At 45.4% G+C, this 15,693-nt stretch overlaps 1 protein-coding gene across 2 annotated transcripts in view; it reads left to right on the top strand.

Moving 5' to 3' along the window:
• The window catches only part of Grid1 (glutamate ionotropic receptor delta type subunit 1), a 731,151-nt gene that overhangs the window by 420,311 nt on the left and 295,147 nt on the right, over positions 1–15,693 (top strand). For both annotated transcript variants that reach the window (XM_059274150.1, XM_059274152.1), the window contains exon 5: positions 10,578–10,631. In XM_059274150.1, the coding sequence (XP_059130133.1) occupies positions 10,578–10,631 (54 nt within the window). The remainder of the gene's footprint in view (positions 1–10,577; positions 10,632–15,693) is intronic.

The following is a 15,693-nucleotide window of genomic DNA, read 5'->3' on the forward strand; positions in this document are numbered from 1 at the left end:
CAGAAATGAAAGTGAAGCTCTAATTGAAGGCCATAGAGGGTTTCACCTCACTGAATAAAATTTTGAATCAAATCCTTGTTCACAACATGTGAATGCAAGACTCAAGGGCATCCGGTACCTAATGCTCTTCTTTCTCTCCAAGTATAGTGTGTTGTCTCCTTGGGAGATAGGCATTCATTTTTCTCTCCAAGTAGAGCATCCTTGGGTGAAGCCTTTACAGGTGCTTTGTGGGGACAGTGGAGATGGCTGCTTGAGCTGGTGGGGATACCCCAAAGGACTAAACCTATGCTTACTTAGTATCTGATCTGTTCCTATTAGCTCTAAGGGCTGAATGCAGGGTTTCTTGGCTTTTCTGGGGGCCCACAGGACTTTTGGCAAACCCTTAAGCCATTCCCAACTCTAGAATTCAATTGTGTGGCCCTTCATATTTGGAGAATGGCTGTATGTAAGACAATACAGCATCTTGTATCATGCACTAAGGAAGAGATTGCTCCTTCTCCCAACACTCACTGAAACAGCCAAATCTTTTCCATGTTCACCAAGAAATCTGTGCTATATCATGGCTTCCTGGTCAGCTTGGGGACAGAGGCTCAAAATGAATGCCAAGGTACCTATGTGAACTGCAGTTTATATATAGTATCCTTGACCTCAGGACAGCCTCCTGCTAATCCACAGGTGCCTCTTTGGTTTTCTGATGGCCCAATTCAGGGGTATGTTTCCCAACTTTTCCTAAGCCAAACTGCCCCTCCTCGAACACAGCCAGGAAGAAAACATTCTTGTCTCTAAGAACTGAAAAGAAGATTATATATATATATTTTCCTTCTATTCCATTCTCTGCAAAGTCAGGCTCATAAAAAAGAATACAAATTACACCTGGCAACTCTTATCAGCTCAGTAAAGAATTGCTACTTTCAACTTTATTGCTTTAAAAAGTATTCTAAGGCTTCCATCTTTTAAAAACAATTTGGATTGAGAAAGGAATTAGATCCACACTTAGGAGCTGCTGCAGAATCACCTTGTGAATAATTTCAAAGGGTCATGGTGATAAAGACTGATGTTATAATTGAGCATATTGAGGCAGTGTAGCTGTTTTTCCCCGTAGATAGCCCCGTCTGGGGTCTGGGTCTCTGGAGCTGAAAGCTATACATGGGATACACGGGAGGGCAGGCCTCTGGTGTGTGATGTGACCCAGTGGTGCCCGGAGGGACTGTCTTGCCCCCACACATTCCCCTGTATGCTTCATCAGGAGCATCTGATGCTGTGGGTACCTGGAGCAGCAAGTCTTTGGATGCAAGCAGCGCCTTTGCAAGCTCCAGTTTGAACATGGAAATACCCATGAGAGAGATGAAAACATTGCTAATCAGTCTGGACTTTGCTTTGCTTGTTTCTGAAAAATCATTTGAAGCTGGAGCTGAACAGCAAATGTGTGAGAAATGGCTGCAAGCAGCCACCTGCCACCCAAGGTCTGTGTCCCCTGCCCTGGAGTGGAGAAGGACCAAAGCCATTTGCTTGCTCACAGGCTACAGTGCTGAGGTTGGTGGCTGCCCTTGCTAAACCAGATCAGGGCACAAATAAGCTCAGAAGTGATTTGTTTTACTGTAGATTTGGGTCCTCAAAAGGGATTGTATCACGGCATCCATGTGGCCAAGGGCCTGAAAGAAAGCCTTTCTCGTTCATCTGTGAGACAAGATTGGATAGAACAGCCAGGCTCCTGTGGCCTCCCTTCAGGATACAGACTGAGTGTCAATGGGAGTGAGAGCATGGACAGCCTTATTTGGTTTCTGTGCCCTGCAGGAGGTGGGGAATTATAGATCACTGATTAAAGTCCAAGTATCCGTCAGCCAGTACTCATTGGCAGTGCCTGGCTCCACTTCTCCTGGTTGATCTTATTAAACAGATCGTGCCTGCAAGCACACTCCATGCCATTTTTCTGCTGAGATTAGCGTTTCCTCATAAATTGTCCACATGTAGCATATTCTCTCTTTTTATTACAGTAAATTCCACATCCTGCGTAGCCCTAGAACCTGTCTCTATTTCATCTGAAGGAGCCACAAATGTTCTGTAATGAGTCTTCCTGCCCTGGAGGCTGGGAACTGACACTCTTACCCTGTGTCCAGTTTGGACTGGTTATTTATCTCAAACTTAGACAAGAGTGGATGGAGTCAGTCTGATGATAAGACTGGAATCTATCGAGTTTACATGCTTTGAATCAGCTATGATTTCTTTTTCCTAAATCAGCATAATCGCTATTCTGAGACCCTTACTGTCCTCCCTCACTCCATGTTGAACAACCTTTCCTGGGGCCCAATTTTTCTGGATCCCCCATAAATGGATCCCTGAGCTTTTATAAAACTCTAGAAGAAATGTTGGTGAATTGGAAACATGTGACACCAGGTGAGTCAGGAAGGGCTGGCTGCTCAAAAGAGCCCAGTGGGGGAGCGGGGGGACCCTTGAAAAGACCACTGTGGGTCCAAGATTTCTCTGTGGCATCTTAGACCTTGGGGGAACCATGAGAATAATTTTAGGATTCTGTCTTAGTTCACTTTACTTTTCAACTTGAAGCAGCCTAGAATTGTCTGAGAAGAGAGCCTCAGTTGAAGAGTTATCTACATTAGAGTGGCTTGTGGACATGTCTGCAGGGGGCTGTCCTCATTGATGTAGGGGGGCCCAGGTCACTGTGGAAGCACCACTCTTGGGGCAGGTGGTTCTGAGCTATAAAAGGGTAAGCATAAACTTGTGAGCGAGCCACCAAGCAGATTCCACCGTGGTCTGTGCTTCAAGTCCTGCCTTGCCTTCCTGCCCTGGCTGCTCTGCTTGATGGAAGTATGAACTGAACAAACCATTTCCTCCCTCAGGTGGCTTTGGCCAGAGTGTGCCGTTGCCACCAAAGAAACCAAGATAGACATTTTCTGGGAAGAAGAAGTTCTGGAGACAAGACTAAGTTAAACAGAATGTCTGGGCCTCACTCTTAGACTCTGTCAAAGACAGCAAGAATCTGGGGGTACCGTGGCTCCAGGCAGTTCCTAACACCTGCTCTTTCCAGTTGCCTTGTTGTTCTGGACATGGCTTCTGACACTCAGGACTCACGGTGGCTGCTTAGCTGGTTTTCTTGTAAACGGGCTCCTCCATCAATGAAATCAACCATCATTGCCCATCACTGAGTGTTGCAGCTCATGCTTTCAGTGGGTGACATTGCGCAGGGAGAACTGTTCCTAAACAGCGTGTTGCTATAATGGCAGCAGCAAGTGTCTGAGCTAGTTCAATGTCTGTCCTTGGGAGAGTGCCAGGCCTTAGGCTCCATGGGGGGAATGTTCTCAAGTGGTAGAGTTAGGTTTTTAAAAGATGCTAATTGCTGACATGCTTTCATTATCCCAGGCTGCCAGTGTTGGGAGGGGGGTGCCTAGATAAGTGGCCAACAATTAACGCACACATAAATTATCAGTGCCATTTGTACTTGGTAAAATAAACCCTTAGCAATGGAGCTGGAAAGCGTCCACGCGGAGCTCTTTCCACTCCATTTACTAGTCCTAGAGGCCAAGATAAAGGGAAACAGGCTCACACCTAAGAACACCAGTGGAATAATGGTCCTGAGCTTGTGAGAACGAATTAGCCTGGAGGATGAAGGCACTGCTGCACATAATGGCTTTGCTTCGAAACAAGACAGGCAAACAAACAGGAGAATAAACAAAACATGCCTTATTTTGTTTCCACTGTTGTGGGAACTGGGCGAGGTTTGCAGGGTAATATACTTTCTCAGACGATTGTTTTAGCCTTCTGGGGAGCCATGTGATGAAGGTTTGAGCATACAGACTCAGGCTAGCATTCTAATCTATTCTCGGCTAAACAGTCTTCAAAAGTCGGAGTCTACATAGAACTCTGTTTTCTGACATGAAATGAGTACCTGTGTAGATTGTTGAGAACAAATGATGTGTATGGGATATGAAGTCGAGGAGATGTTGCATTGAATTGTCCCAGAGGAGACTTAGAAGCAGGCTCCCACTGGCCTTAGAAATGCCTCAAACTTGGTTCTGTTTAACAGTGTAAGGACACAAGTGTGTCCAGGTTGGTGGTGCATCCTACAGTGTCCTGAGCACCTGTGTTCTCTTGCTTCCATATAGGATTGATCCTCATCGCCACATAAAAAAGGGACAGCTGTCAACCCTCTCCAGCCTCAATCTAGGCACGGTGCCTGATACTTGCCATTTCTGCTACGCTCAGGAACTGCTTTCTGCCCAGAGCCTGCTAGGGAGCCCAAAGCTGGAACTTGGCCAGAATCTCTTTCTCTATGGAGGCTGTGGATCAGGGTGGCCAGAATGGAATTGACATGTCTCATTTCTGAGTGGGCCCACAGGATGGCGTGTTGAAGTCCTGTGTCCTATATACTGTAGTATTGTTGCAATTGGCCATGGGGAAAAAATAAACAAACTGGAGGTTCACATCGGGCTGCTGCTTACAAGCAAGGAGACCTAGTCCCATCTACACTTAGCCTTCCCAGGGGTGGGAAGAACAATTACTTTCTGCTCTTTTAGCCAGGGTCTACCTATGACATCATACATTCACCTCCAAAGGACATGTGGGTGTCAATGTGTATGTCCATGCAATCTACACATATATGGGCATGTGTCTGAACACTATGTCCCTTCCACTATCTGCCTGTGTCATCTCCACCTCTGTTCCCTTTATCTGTTCCCACCATCTTCTGCTGCCTCTCTGTGATCAAAAGGGATGGAAGAAAATAAACTTGATTCCTTTGAAGTCCCATCTCCTCATTTTTTTTTCCTTTAAATTTTGTGTTTGCTGGTCTTGACAAGACACACTAGCCAGGTACATGGATTCTTGTTAGCTTGGCAAAGCTTTGCAGGATTCATGACAATGCAGCAGGACTATCTGCATTGGGCCCCTTGGCAGTCCCTCTGTGTTCATTGAGACCTAGGGCCTGACTAGGTCCATGTGTAACTCCTGTAGTTACTTAGGTCTCTGTCCTGCTTTTTCTTAAGGATGGTACCAACATCCATGGTTGTCAACTCCAGGGAGAAACCTAACAAACTTGCCACTTGATGGAGGTAAATGAGAAAGTTGTCTCTGGGCACAAGACTTTATCACCTATACCCCCCAATACACACCTGCAGGATATAGGAGCTGCCATCAACTTACCTGGTTGAGCCAGCTCTGCATTGTAGATACCTGTTGTGCCATGTGGCTGGAGAATCCCATGCTGGGCAAGAGAGGGGAGGTACCATGCTAGGCTTCTCTGAGGCCTCTGGGAATGTGGAGGAGACATCACCTACCACTTTTCAAGGCTACACACATTGTCTCCCCACCCCCCCAAATCACTATTTGACCCTGTAATGGCAGACACATGGCATTTAGTGGAGGGAGTATTAAGACAGATGTCAAGGCATGGATGGCTGTTCTTGTCTGTTGAGTGAAGGAAGGAAGGAATTATGCACTTGGAAGAGACTCTGGAATGATGATGGGAAAGACCCTGAGATGACTACAAGGCAGGAGAAGCAGGAGGAAGGAAATAGGAGGACTTTTGCAATGACTGATTGTGGTGGTATTGTGTTTCCCCAAAATATTGTGCACCCTAATAAACTTATCTGGGGTCAGAGAACAGAACAGCCGCTAGATATAGAGGCCAGAAAATGGTGGCACACACGCCTTTAATCCTATCACTTGGGAGGCAGAGATCCATCTGGATCTCTGTGAGTTTAAAGCCATAATGGAAACAGTCAGGCATGGTGACTCACGCCTTTAATCCCAGGAAGTGATGGCAGAAAGCAGAAAGGTATATAAGGCGTGAGGACCAGGAACTAGCTGGTTAAGCTTTCAGGCTTTCGAGAAGCAGTTCAGCTGAGATCCATTTGGATGAGGACACAGAGGCTTCCAGTTTGAGGAAACAAGATCAGCTGAGGAATTGGTGAGGCAAGGAAGCTGTGCCTTGTTCTGCTTCTCTGATCTTCCAGCATTCACCCCAATACCTTGCTCCAGGTTTGTTTTATTAATAAGAACTTTTAAGATTCGTGCTATAACTGACCATGTATTGAGCCCCTTCCAGAATTGGTAAAATAACATGTAAAGCCATTTAATTCTTAACATCACCCCAGGCTGGAGCTGTTCATTTCAGATTGGGATCCCAGAAGCAGACTTTGAGAGGAGAGGATCAGATGACAATTATTTATGAAGTATTCCCAGAGGAATTCAGACAAGAAAACCAGCAGGTACTTGGAGATGTGGAACAGGGACATGAAGGATACCAAGTGATGTAATTGTGACCTCATTCTGTAGCTGGATTCTGGGATAGCTGAGATGACACCGAAGGACATACCCGCCAGAGAGAAGATAGCTGGGATTTGCATCTGTGTCAGGCTGAGTTCTTGTTTAGGGTACAAATTCCCATGTAATCATGAGTGCCAAGTACAGTTCTGGCAGCCTGAGCCTTGGGTGTTGGTGGTTGAGAATTAATAAACAGGGCATTTGAGTAATCAAATATCCCACTATGGTGTGAGGGGCTTTAGACAGAGTGCCATAGCATGGTTGGTCACAAAAATGTGCTTGGAGAGGTGACACAGATCACCAGGGAGCGTACAGCAAAGGGTCCTCTGTGCCATACTTGCTCCATGATGAAAGAAGGACTGGTTTCTGTCTGCCACAGATATCTATGGGAGGAGAAGGGAGAGCCTGACACTTAGAAGGGGAATCAGCAGTGATGAGAGGGACCCTGCCCTCTGGTCTGTGAGCAGTTAGGACTCATCCCTCAGAGCTGGCAGCTCTCCACTAATTGCCAAGGGAGGCATGTGTGGCTTTGCTCCATCTGCAGTAGCTGCCCTTTCTTACCACCTATCCCAGTCTCTGTGTGAGCTGTACCCTCTGGAAAAAAAAGGCTGTATCTGAGTGCTATTTATCTCATGTGGGAAAAAGAGGCTTAACAAATTAGCTGTTGCTTAATTGGTGAGGGAAAGTAGGACAGGGAAATTGGCCAGCCATCCTGCGGGGTTTCCTAATCAATTCTCTCTGCCAGTATCTTCAGTGCCCGAGTCAGAGATCAGGTAGGAAGACATCTTAGGGGACCCATGTTCCTCCACACTCCCTAGGATCTCCCAGCAATTGACCATGGTCATTGGCAATGCTGGCACCTCTCAGCTGCAAAATGCACCTGTACCTTCCGATTCAAAGAGCTACAGGTTCTATGGGAGAGATCGCAGGGTCAAGGTGCAGGTTGGAGCTTGGAAACCACTAGGGTATTAAGCAGTTGGCTGCTCTCAGTGAATTAGAACCCTCTGTAGTGAGGCCAGGGCCTACTATGTTAAAAATCTTTTTAGGGGCTTCTTACTTGCAGCCTGACTTGGGAATCATTGCTATGGATGTTGGTTCACCATGGAGTTATGTCTCTCACCCATGGTTGCCCTCCAAGTCACTACTAACTTCCCAAGCCACTGTTGACATTGACAACATTGTGGTACTTCTGATGGGCCTCATTACCCTGAGGCAGCCTATTTGCCTTACCTGGAAAGGTAGAAAACCTTTCTTCTGCTGTGTTTATCTTCTCTGATTACTAGAACCATTCATTCACTGTAAATCCACCCTTAGATGCTGCAAAGAGTAAGTTGGACTCCTCACAAGACAGTTCTTCCTTTGATTAGACACCTTCATTGTCTTGTCCAGTGAGGGTTCCTTGTCACTTACATGGCTGTTGGCTTAAACTGCCTCACTTCATGACTGACATGCAGGGTATGGGTTCTTCCATTGCTGGGGTGCCTGACTTAGATCAACACCAAGGGTAGACCCAGCGCCCTTACTCTCAGTCTTTAGCATTTGCTATTTTAGTTTTGAGTTCGGTCTCATCGACCTGCCCCTGTTGAGATTTTTGTTTAGCATTCCAGCCTTTGGGACCTTCAGAGATCCTCCAAGCTCTGTGTCGTATGCTCATTTGATATTCAAGTTGCTGATGTAACAAGTGAACTTTAAGGAAATTCTGAAAGGTTAGGGATTGAATTCGGCAAGGGCCCAGCACTGTATTCACAGTGTTTAGATCACATTCCTGTACTTTTTTCTCATCACCATGGTATTAGATGTCTGAAGATATCTGTGGCAATCTGCATGTTGAGAAGAGGGGGACTCTAGGCTGGGTAGGCAAGACTCTACCCTAAGGTGCTCTCCATTCATCGCTCATAGTTCACAGTCCTCAAGAGACACTGGCTCTTGGATCCCATAAGCTTCTCTTGAGGCAGCATGGGATGAGAAGTGTTTCAGGATATAGCACCATGGTGCATAGAAGCCTTTGGCCTCTTGGAGGCTCATTTTCTTCCAAGGGTATAAGCCAGTACCCAGAGCCTCCTTCCTGAGGTGGTCAGGGATCTGTTTATCCCGAGAATTATAATGTTAATTGGGTAAGGCTCATATGACCAAAGGATACAGGATAGATGTGGGTAGATGTGAGAAAATGGAAGCGTGAGGGTGAACCTCTAGAGGACTAGAGTGACCATATTCTTATCTCTGTTTCTTGTGAGAGTTGTGGGACATTTATGAACCTCAGTCTCTGAATTTCCCTCTTTCTGGCCTCAGTGGTTATATAATTTTGCAGACAGGAGAGCAGCAAGTGTTGTCTGTACTTTATATGTGGCTTCACTAGACAAATGATAGTGGGTGGGGTTGTTTTCTTCTATCTCACACTCTTATCTGGGTTCATCTTTTCATTGCCTAGTACTGTCTCATTCATAGGATATAGACAGGTCAATCTATGTTTTCCAGCTCTGAGTGGTTCAGGAAAAGCTTTGTGCCTGTACTTGGCCTCCTCTGAGGTTGTCTGTTAAGGGCTGATGGGCTCAAACTCTCCTAGGCTCTTTGTGGTCTCTATATTCATGATCTACTGTGTTCCCCAAGCACACTATCTGTTCCCAGGTAGCAAGGGCCTCACGGAGCTCTGTGCTCTGATACTGTGGGTGCCTCAGCACCACACAGGACCAAGAACCTTGAGAACATTGCTAGGCAAACACTGGCTGGGTCAGAGGTGTAGGCTCTGACATCACTACATCTACTTTGTTAAGAACAATCACCTCTCTGTGCATACTGATAAGAAAATGTAAATTTGATATATCAGTAAGTTCATAATGAGAATTTTTACCTGATATGCATTTCCAAATGTGATTTTAAAACATCTGTCTTCTATGAATGTGGAGATACATATTTGCATGATATGACTATAGAAGCTTCTGGAAGGGGCCACTTCAGACAGCTTCCAGTGGATGAATCTGGAGGAATGAATGGCGAGTTATTACTACATTAGCAATTTGTTTAAAATGAGAAAGTATTATGGAGTGAGTTTAATTAAGCATCTTAATTTGTCTATATTTTTAAAATCAAATGAGTAATAAAAATTACATTGCCAAAATGTAAAAAAAAAAGGAAAAAGAAAAGGAGTAAATCTGAAAGCTCTTTCCCAGGTTCATAGATGATGGCTTGGCACAATGCCTGGTGCTCAGCAAGCTCTTGGCACATGCTCGCCATGAGCATTCTTACAGGACATTCTTACAAATCATCAACGCCTTCCAGTTCTTTCAGTCTGCTGGCTTTCTAATTCAAGGAGAGCGAAAGCACCCATAAACACATGCATGAGAGCCAGGCATGGTGGTGCATGATTGTAATCGAAGGCCTTGGGAGTTGGAAGTGGGAGGACCAGGAGTTTGAGGCTAGTCTTGGGTACACAGTGGATTTTAGACCAGCCTTTGCTATATAAGACCCTTCCTTAAATAAAAACAAACACAAACAAGCCCATGAACAAACAAGCTCAAAGCTGGCAAACAAGACAAGGAACAGGATTTTATCTGCTGCCGTCTCTCACTTATTCATATGTCAGGCTGTGTTGATTGAACGCCTGCTATATGTTGGTGTCAGAGCAAAGTTGTGGGACCCAACTGTGGTCTGAGAGCTGTAGACCTTAATCTTGTGGACTCCCCACCCAAACCTGGCAAAGAAAGTAGGTAACAAGAAGCAATAAAGTGGTGGCCATTCACACATAACAATGGCAAGTATGATTCCAAAGTAGTGCTGAGAGGATGTTGGGCATGGGCCCGTCCTCAATAACTGGAAAGAACCCAGCTCTGTGGATCCTAAAAATAATGCGAAGCCACATTGCAGTTTAGCTAGTGTCTTCTGTTTTCCTGGTGTTGCTCAGCATGGCTGGATGGACTGCCATAAATCCAGTATGTCAGTTTCCTAGTTCTGTAGTTTTGTTTAATGATAATGCTATCCTTACGTGCTGTTTTGGAAAGGAGTTTGCATGCATTCTTGGAGAAGGGAGGCTTTGACTGTACTTGTGGTCTGTGATGTGTGTAGGACTGACAAGGGTCTCTAACCTTCCTCCTGGCCAGTGCAGGAGGGCATGGAAGGATGGCGAAATCAGATATCCAGGTTCAGATGATGCCATTGTGGCCAAGGCAGCCAGAGTAGGCCTCAGGGGGATGGCATATTTTGTGAGGAAAAGACAATGTTTATAAAACCTCATCCCGGCCATCATCTTGTGTGTTTGCCAGCTTCTGCCTTGCTTCTGTTCATGTACATTCTTTTTCTCTCTGCAGGCTGTGGAGACCAACCTGGCTTCCAAGGACAGCCACTGGGTCTTTGTGAATGAGGTAAGAGCCCCAGAATGGTGATGGGTATGGGCTGCCCTGTCCCAATGCCCTGTGGGAAAACTCAGAATAATCCTTTCAAGTCTAATCTTGACTTGAGGCCTAGAATGGATCCTGGAGTTCCGTTTTGCCAAGGCAAGAGGTCACAGAGCTGGCTGGCCTGCCCAGGTGCTGACCTGGAGCAGGTGGGATCCAGGAGAAGAATCCAGTCCATGTGAACCTCAAATGTCAGAGAAGCGGTTTCCGAATTAGGTAAAGGGGATGAGGTGAGGCTGATGGTCAATAAGGAGCCAGGCCCTGGGAGATGAGGTCAGGTTGTAAAATAAATACAGATGGCAGGACAAAGGGATATGGAGAGGATAGAGGCCCTATCTCATGCAGAATATTACAAGTGTGTGAGAGTGTTATGTGAGTGTCTGAGTGTAAACAGGAGTGTATATGTTTCTAAGTGTGTATATGTGTGAAAATGTAATGGTTTACATGTAGGCATGTGTATATGTGTGAGGAGTGTTACGCATATGAGTACGTGGTATGGTATAACAGAGTATGTATGTGAATTGTGTACATGTGAATGTTAATATATGTCCATATTCATGTGAGCGTGTATGTACAAATACCTATGTGTGCAGGTGTGTATTGTGAGAGTATGTATAGTTTTGTGAGTGTGGATATGTGAATGTGCATGTGTGAATGTATGTATCTGTATATAGTGTGAGTTGTTTGTGCATGTGAACATATTTGAGTATGTTTGTGTGTGAACTGTGTGTTTCTGTGTGTGCATATATGAGTTGTATATGTATGTGAATATATGTATGTGAGTGTGTATGCATGTATGAATTTAGAGTGCACATCTGTATAGTTGGGAGAGTGTATGTAATGAATAATACATGTGCATGTGTATATGCATATGAGTGTACAGATGCATGTATGGATGTATAAGTTTGTGAGAATATATGTATATGCCATTTGTATATCCATGTGAATGTACAGGTATATGTGAGTGTGTGTGTATGTGTGTGTGTGTGTGTGTGTGTGTGTGTGTGTTTGTGTGTAGTCAGCAGGTGTATACATAATGTACTCATCCAAAGGTTACTAGGAAGTACCTTTAGGTCTCCTCACCCCATGGGTTTGGCCTCAGGGGTGAATGGGAGCACTTGGGCTTCACCTGTTCACTCTTTAGAAATTGTATCCTGCTGGTTTATGATGAAACTATTGCACAGGGTGACCTATTGTCACGTGCCCCCAGCTTTTCTGAAGACCCCTCTCTGGCCACACACTCTTTCAGGAAGCAGAGCCAGGACAACCTGTGTGACTTCCACATGCTGTTCACGGAGAGCAGACCTGTAAATGTTTCCTGGCTTTGCTTTCAGAGAGGGAATACAGCCTTCAGCCGCTCCTAAATTAGCTGATCAATTTCTAATGGCTTCATTTTGGGAGATCCAAGGTTTATTATGTGGGTAATTTCTTCTTTTATGATGTGTATTTCTTCATTAGCTCAGTGTGGATATGGCTGAGATCCATTTGGGGGGCTGCTTTAATAATGGCGCAGGTAGCATCACACACTAGCTGCTTGCCAGGCACACTGCTGATGGTTTTCCTCCTAGTTCACATCTTATGAGCTCCCTGTCTACTCAGGCCAGCTGGAGACACAAGGTGCTGCCCATTTCCCGTGGGGCGGTTCCATAACTGTGCTGGTAAAATTAGGAGAGGGGATGTGACCGCCCCCACCCTGCTTTTCAGAACCTGGTTGAGGCTCCATTGATCCTCAGTGAGTTTTGATTCTCTGAGCTTTGTTGCTTCTCTGCAGGCTCTTCAAAGCCCAGTGTCCTTTGTTCTGGTGTAAGGAAGCGTCCCACGTGTGTCCCTGAAGTCAAATGTCTGGCGCAGGTTTTCCTTTTTGGATGACTCCTCCACAGTGAATAGCCAGTGTTTCTCCGTGGCCAGGCTTCAGAAACCTGCTATTTTACATTTTAAAGATTTTCACTTCCCTCTTCTGCATCCCCACCAGTCCCCAAGGTGCCCTGTCCTTCCAGCTTGACTCCCTCTCCAGGGCTGGTCTTAACTTCAGACCCCAGAATGTGAGGTGCTATGAGGTACTCCCCACTCCCAGGCACCCAGGTATTTTGGAGGCAGCTTGAACCCAGAGCTTAGACTCACCAGGGGACAGGTATAGAAAGGGGCACCTGTAGAGCCAGCACGGAACAGCCACAGGAGGAGGTCTGCGCTGCACCACAGAGAATACTTACCTTGGCTGGCCAGAGTGCAGCTTGATCTGACAGTTCTGAAGTAGACATGTCTTTCTTCAGAAGTGGGGGGATTTGAGGACCCCCTGCTCCCTTCTATCTTGTGTCCTTCTCTCCATGAAGGCTCTTTCTCTAGAGAGGCACAGGACAGCAGCCAGCATTTCCTGATTACTGGGACATGCCAGGAGCTTGTCAATCACTTTACAATTGTTAAGTCCTTTACTGCTCACCAATAGCCCCACTAGGCAATTATTGTCATCTCTGTTTTACAGATAAGGAAACAGAAGTTTCCAGAGTTGAATCAATTCCTCAAGGTCAGGCAGAGATTATGTATTGCCTATGAGATGCTTTTATGCTCATTTTTTTTTGTGTGTGTGTATACACATTTTTGCCCAGGTGGATGAGGATGCACATGGGTGTGTGTTTATGGAGGCCTGAAGTTGATGTTGGGCACCAGCCACTATTGCTCTTCCATCTAATGTATTGAGGAAGGATCTCTCAGTCAAACACAGACCTCACTGATATGGCCTGTCTAGCCAGCTTGCTCTAGAAATCCTCTTTTGGCCTTCTGAAGCAGGAATTACAAAGTGGCCTGCCATGGCCACCCAGAATTTACGTGTGTTTCTGGAGAATTTAAACTCATGCTTGCACAGCAGATGCTTTAATCCCTTGGGCATCTCTACCTTCCTACCTGTAGAATTCTTTGTGAAGATCATCCAGCTCCAAAGCCCTGTCTGTTAGTGACACCGTTGTGCTAATGGCTTTGGCAGAGAACCAGAACTTGGGGTCAGAGTCTGGTTCTGAAAAGCCAGTCAGCAGGGCTCAGGTATACATGGCAGTGGGGACACTCTTTGGCTAACCTTTGGCCCCAGCACATGGAGATTCTTAAAGACTTCAATCCAAAGGTAGAGACTCTGCTGAAGTCTTGACCCCAAATTCTGATGTAGCATATGGTTAATGACAGAGATGGTCTCTAAATGACATCTCAATTCATCCACTGGGCCAGCCACGTGGAGAGTGTTATTTACTGTTTAAGCATGGTCCCAAAGAAAACAAAGCCCTAGTATTCTTCTCGTAGTGTTGTAGCATTTTAAGCATTACAGAACTTAAGATAACCAATACAGAGCCACAGACAAATAGTTTGCAGTTGCTGTTCTTTGTACTGTGTGTGGTGACTAGTAATAAAATAAGGAAAACACTTGAAAAAGTCAAGGGGCAGACATTTGATGAAGACTTACTTTCCAACCTCAACTCGGATTTGGGGTGTGTGTGTGTATGTGTGTGCACGCGCGTGCGCGTACAGGTCCATATATGTACAAGTACACATGCATATTTGTGAATGTACATGTTATGGCCAGAGGCCAATTTCATGTGCTGTTCCTCAGATGCCATCCACCTTGATTTTTTGAGGCAGAGTTTTGTATTGGCTTTGAGCTCACCAAGCATGCTAGACTGGCTGGGCAGTGAGTCCTAGGAATCCATCTGTCTCTGCCTCCTCGGTGCTGGGGTTACAAGTGTGCCACCGTCCTTCTGTGTTTGATTTGCTTCAGGTATTTTTGTGGACCCAGGATAAACAGTCAAGGATACATGCTTTTGTTTGTGTTCTTTTCATGGTGATTTTCTTAATACATCTACTTGTTCACTGGTGAGGATTGTTGCACATTACCAGTCTGTTTTTTGGCTTATGAATTTGTGCACTTCTCTGGGCGATTTAGTGACTCTCTCTGGCTGTACTATGGGACACTGGCGAGCAGATGTAGTTTTGGCATAAAATGCATTTTTATTGAATGATTAAGTTATAAGAACACGTGGAAAGTGAAGCAAATCATTGGACAAAGTGACTAGTATACTGTGAGCCCCTTGAGGACATGGCCAGATCTAGCTTATCAATGAGTCTTCAGTGCCCTGTAGAAAAGAGCTTGCGTACAGACAGGTTGGATTGAAGGTGGGTCGATCAATGGAGTGAAGAGCAAAGTGTATTGATGAGCACTTCACAGTCTGTATCAGAGAAAGAAAGCAACAATTAAAGAGCTGAGCCTCAGAGACGGAGATGCCAGTTCAAGCCAGCTGAGCCTGGATGTGTTGGGTGGCCTCTGGAACCTCTGTATCAGGCTGGAGTGAGAACCTTTTCTCTATTTAGCTTTATCGGAAGTGAGAAGTGTGGTGGTATTGTGTTCCCCAAAATATTGTGCACCTTAATAAACTTATCTGGGGTCAGAGACAGAACAGCCACTAGATATAAAGGCTAGAAAATGGTGGCACTCACACCTTTAATCCTAGCACTCCAGAGGTAGAAATCCAGGTGTTCAAGGATACAGCCAAGCATGGTGATTCATACCTTTAATCCCAGAAAGCAAGCCTGTAATCCCAGGGAGTGATGGTAGAAAGCAGAAAGGTATATAAGGCATAAGGACCAGAAACTAGTAGCATTTGGCTGGTTAAGCATTTTAGGTTTTGAGCAGCAGTTCAGCTGAGACCCATTCGGATATGAGGACACAGAGGCTTCCAGTCTGAGGAAACAAGATCAGCTGAGAAGTTGGCCAGGTGAGGTTAGCTGTGGCTTGTTCTGTCTCTCTGATCTTCCAGTGTTCACCCCAATAACTGGCCTCAGGTTTGATTTTATTAATAAGACCATTTAAGATTCCTGCTACAGAGAAGTCTTTATGGTTTGTCAAAATATACATGGTGTCGTCAGTGCTGGCTAGACTATGGACAAAGAGGATAGTGCCTTCCCAGGAAGCTTCATCCTGGCAAGAGACATGTACTTTGTGGTGTTTTCTCTTGGGAACTTTTTGTAGGAAATTCTGTGGATTGTGCAGTGT

The sequence above is a fragment of the Peromyscus eremicus genome, chromosome 9 (assembly GCF_949786415.1).
Source record: "Peromyscus eremicus chromosome 9, PerEre_H2_v1, whole genome shotgun sequence".
Classification (NCBI taxonomy): domain Eukaryota; kingdom Metazoa; phylum Chordata; class Mammalia; order Rodentia; family Cricetidae; genus Peromyscus; species Peromyscus eremicus.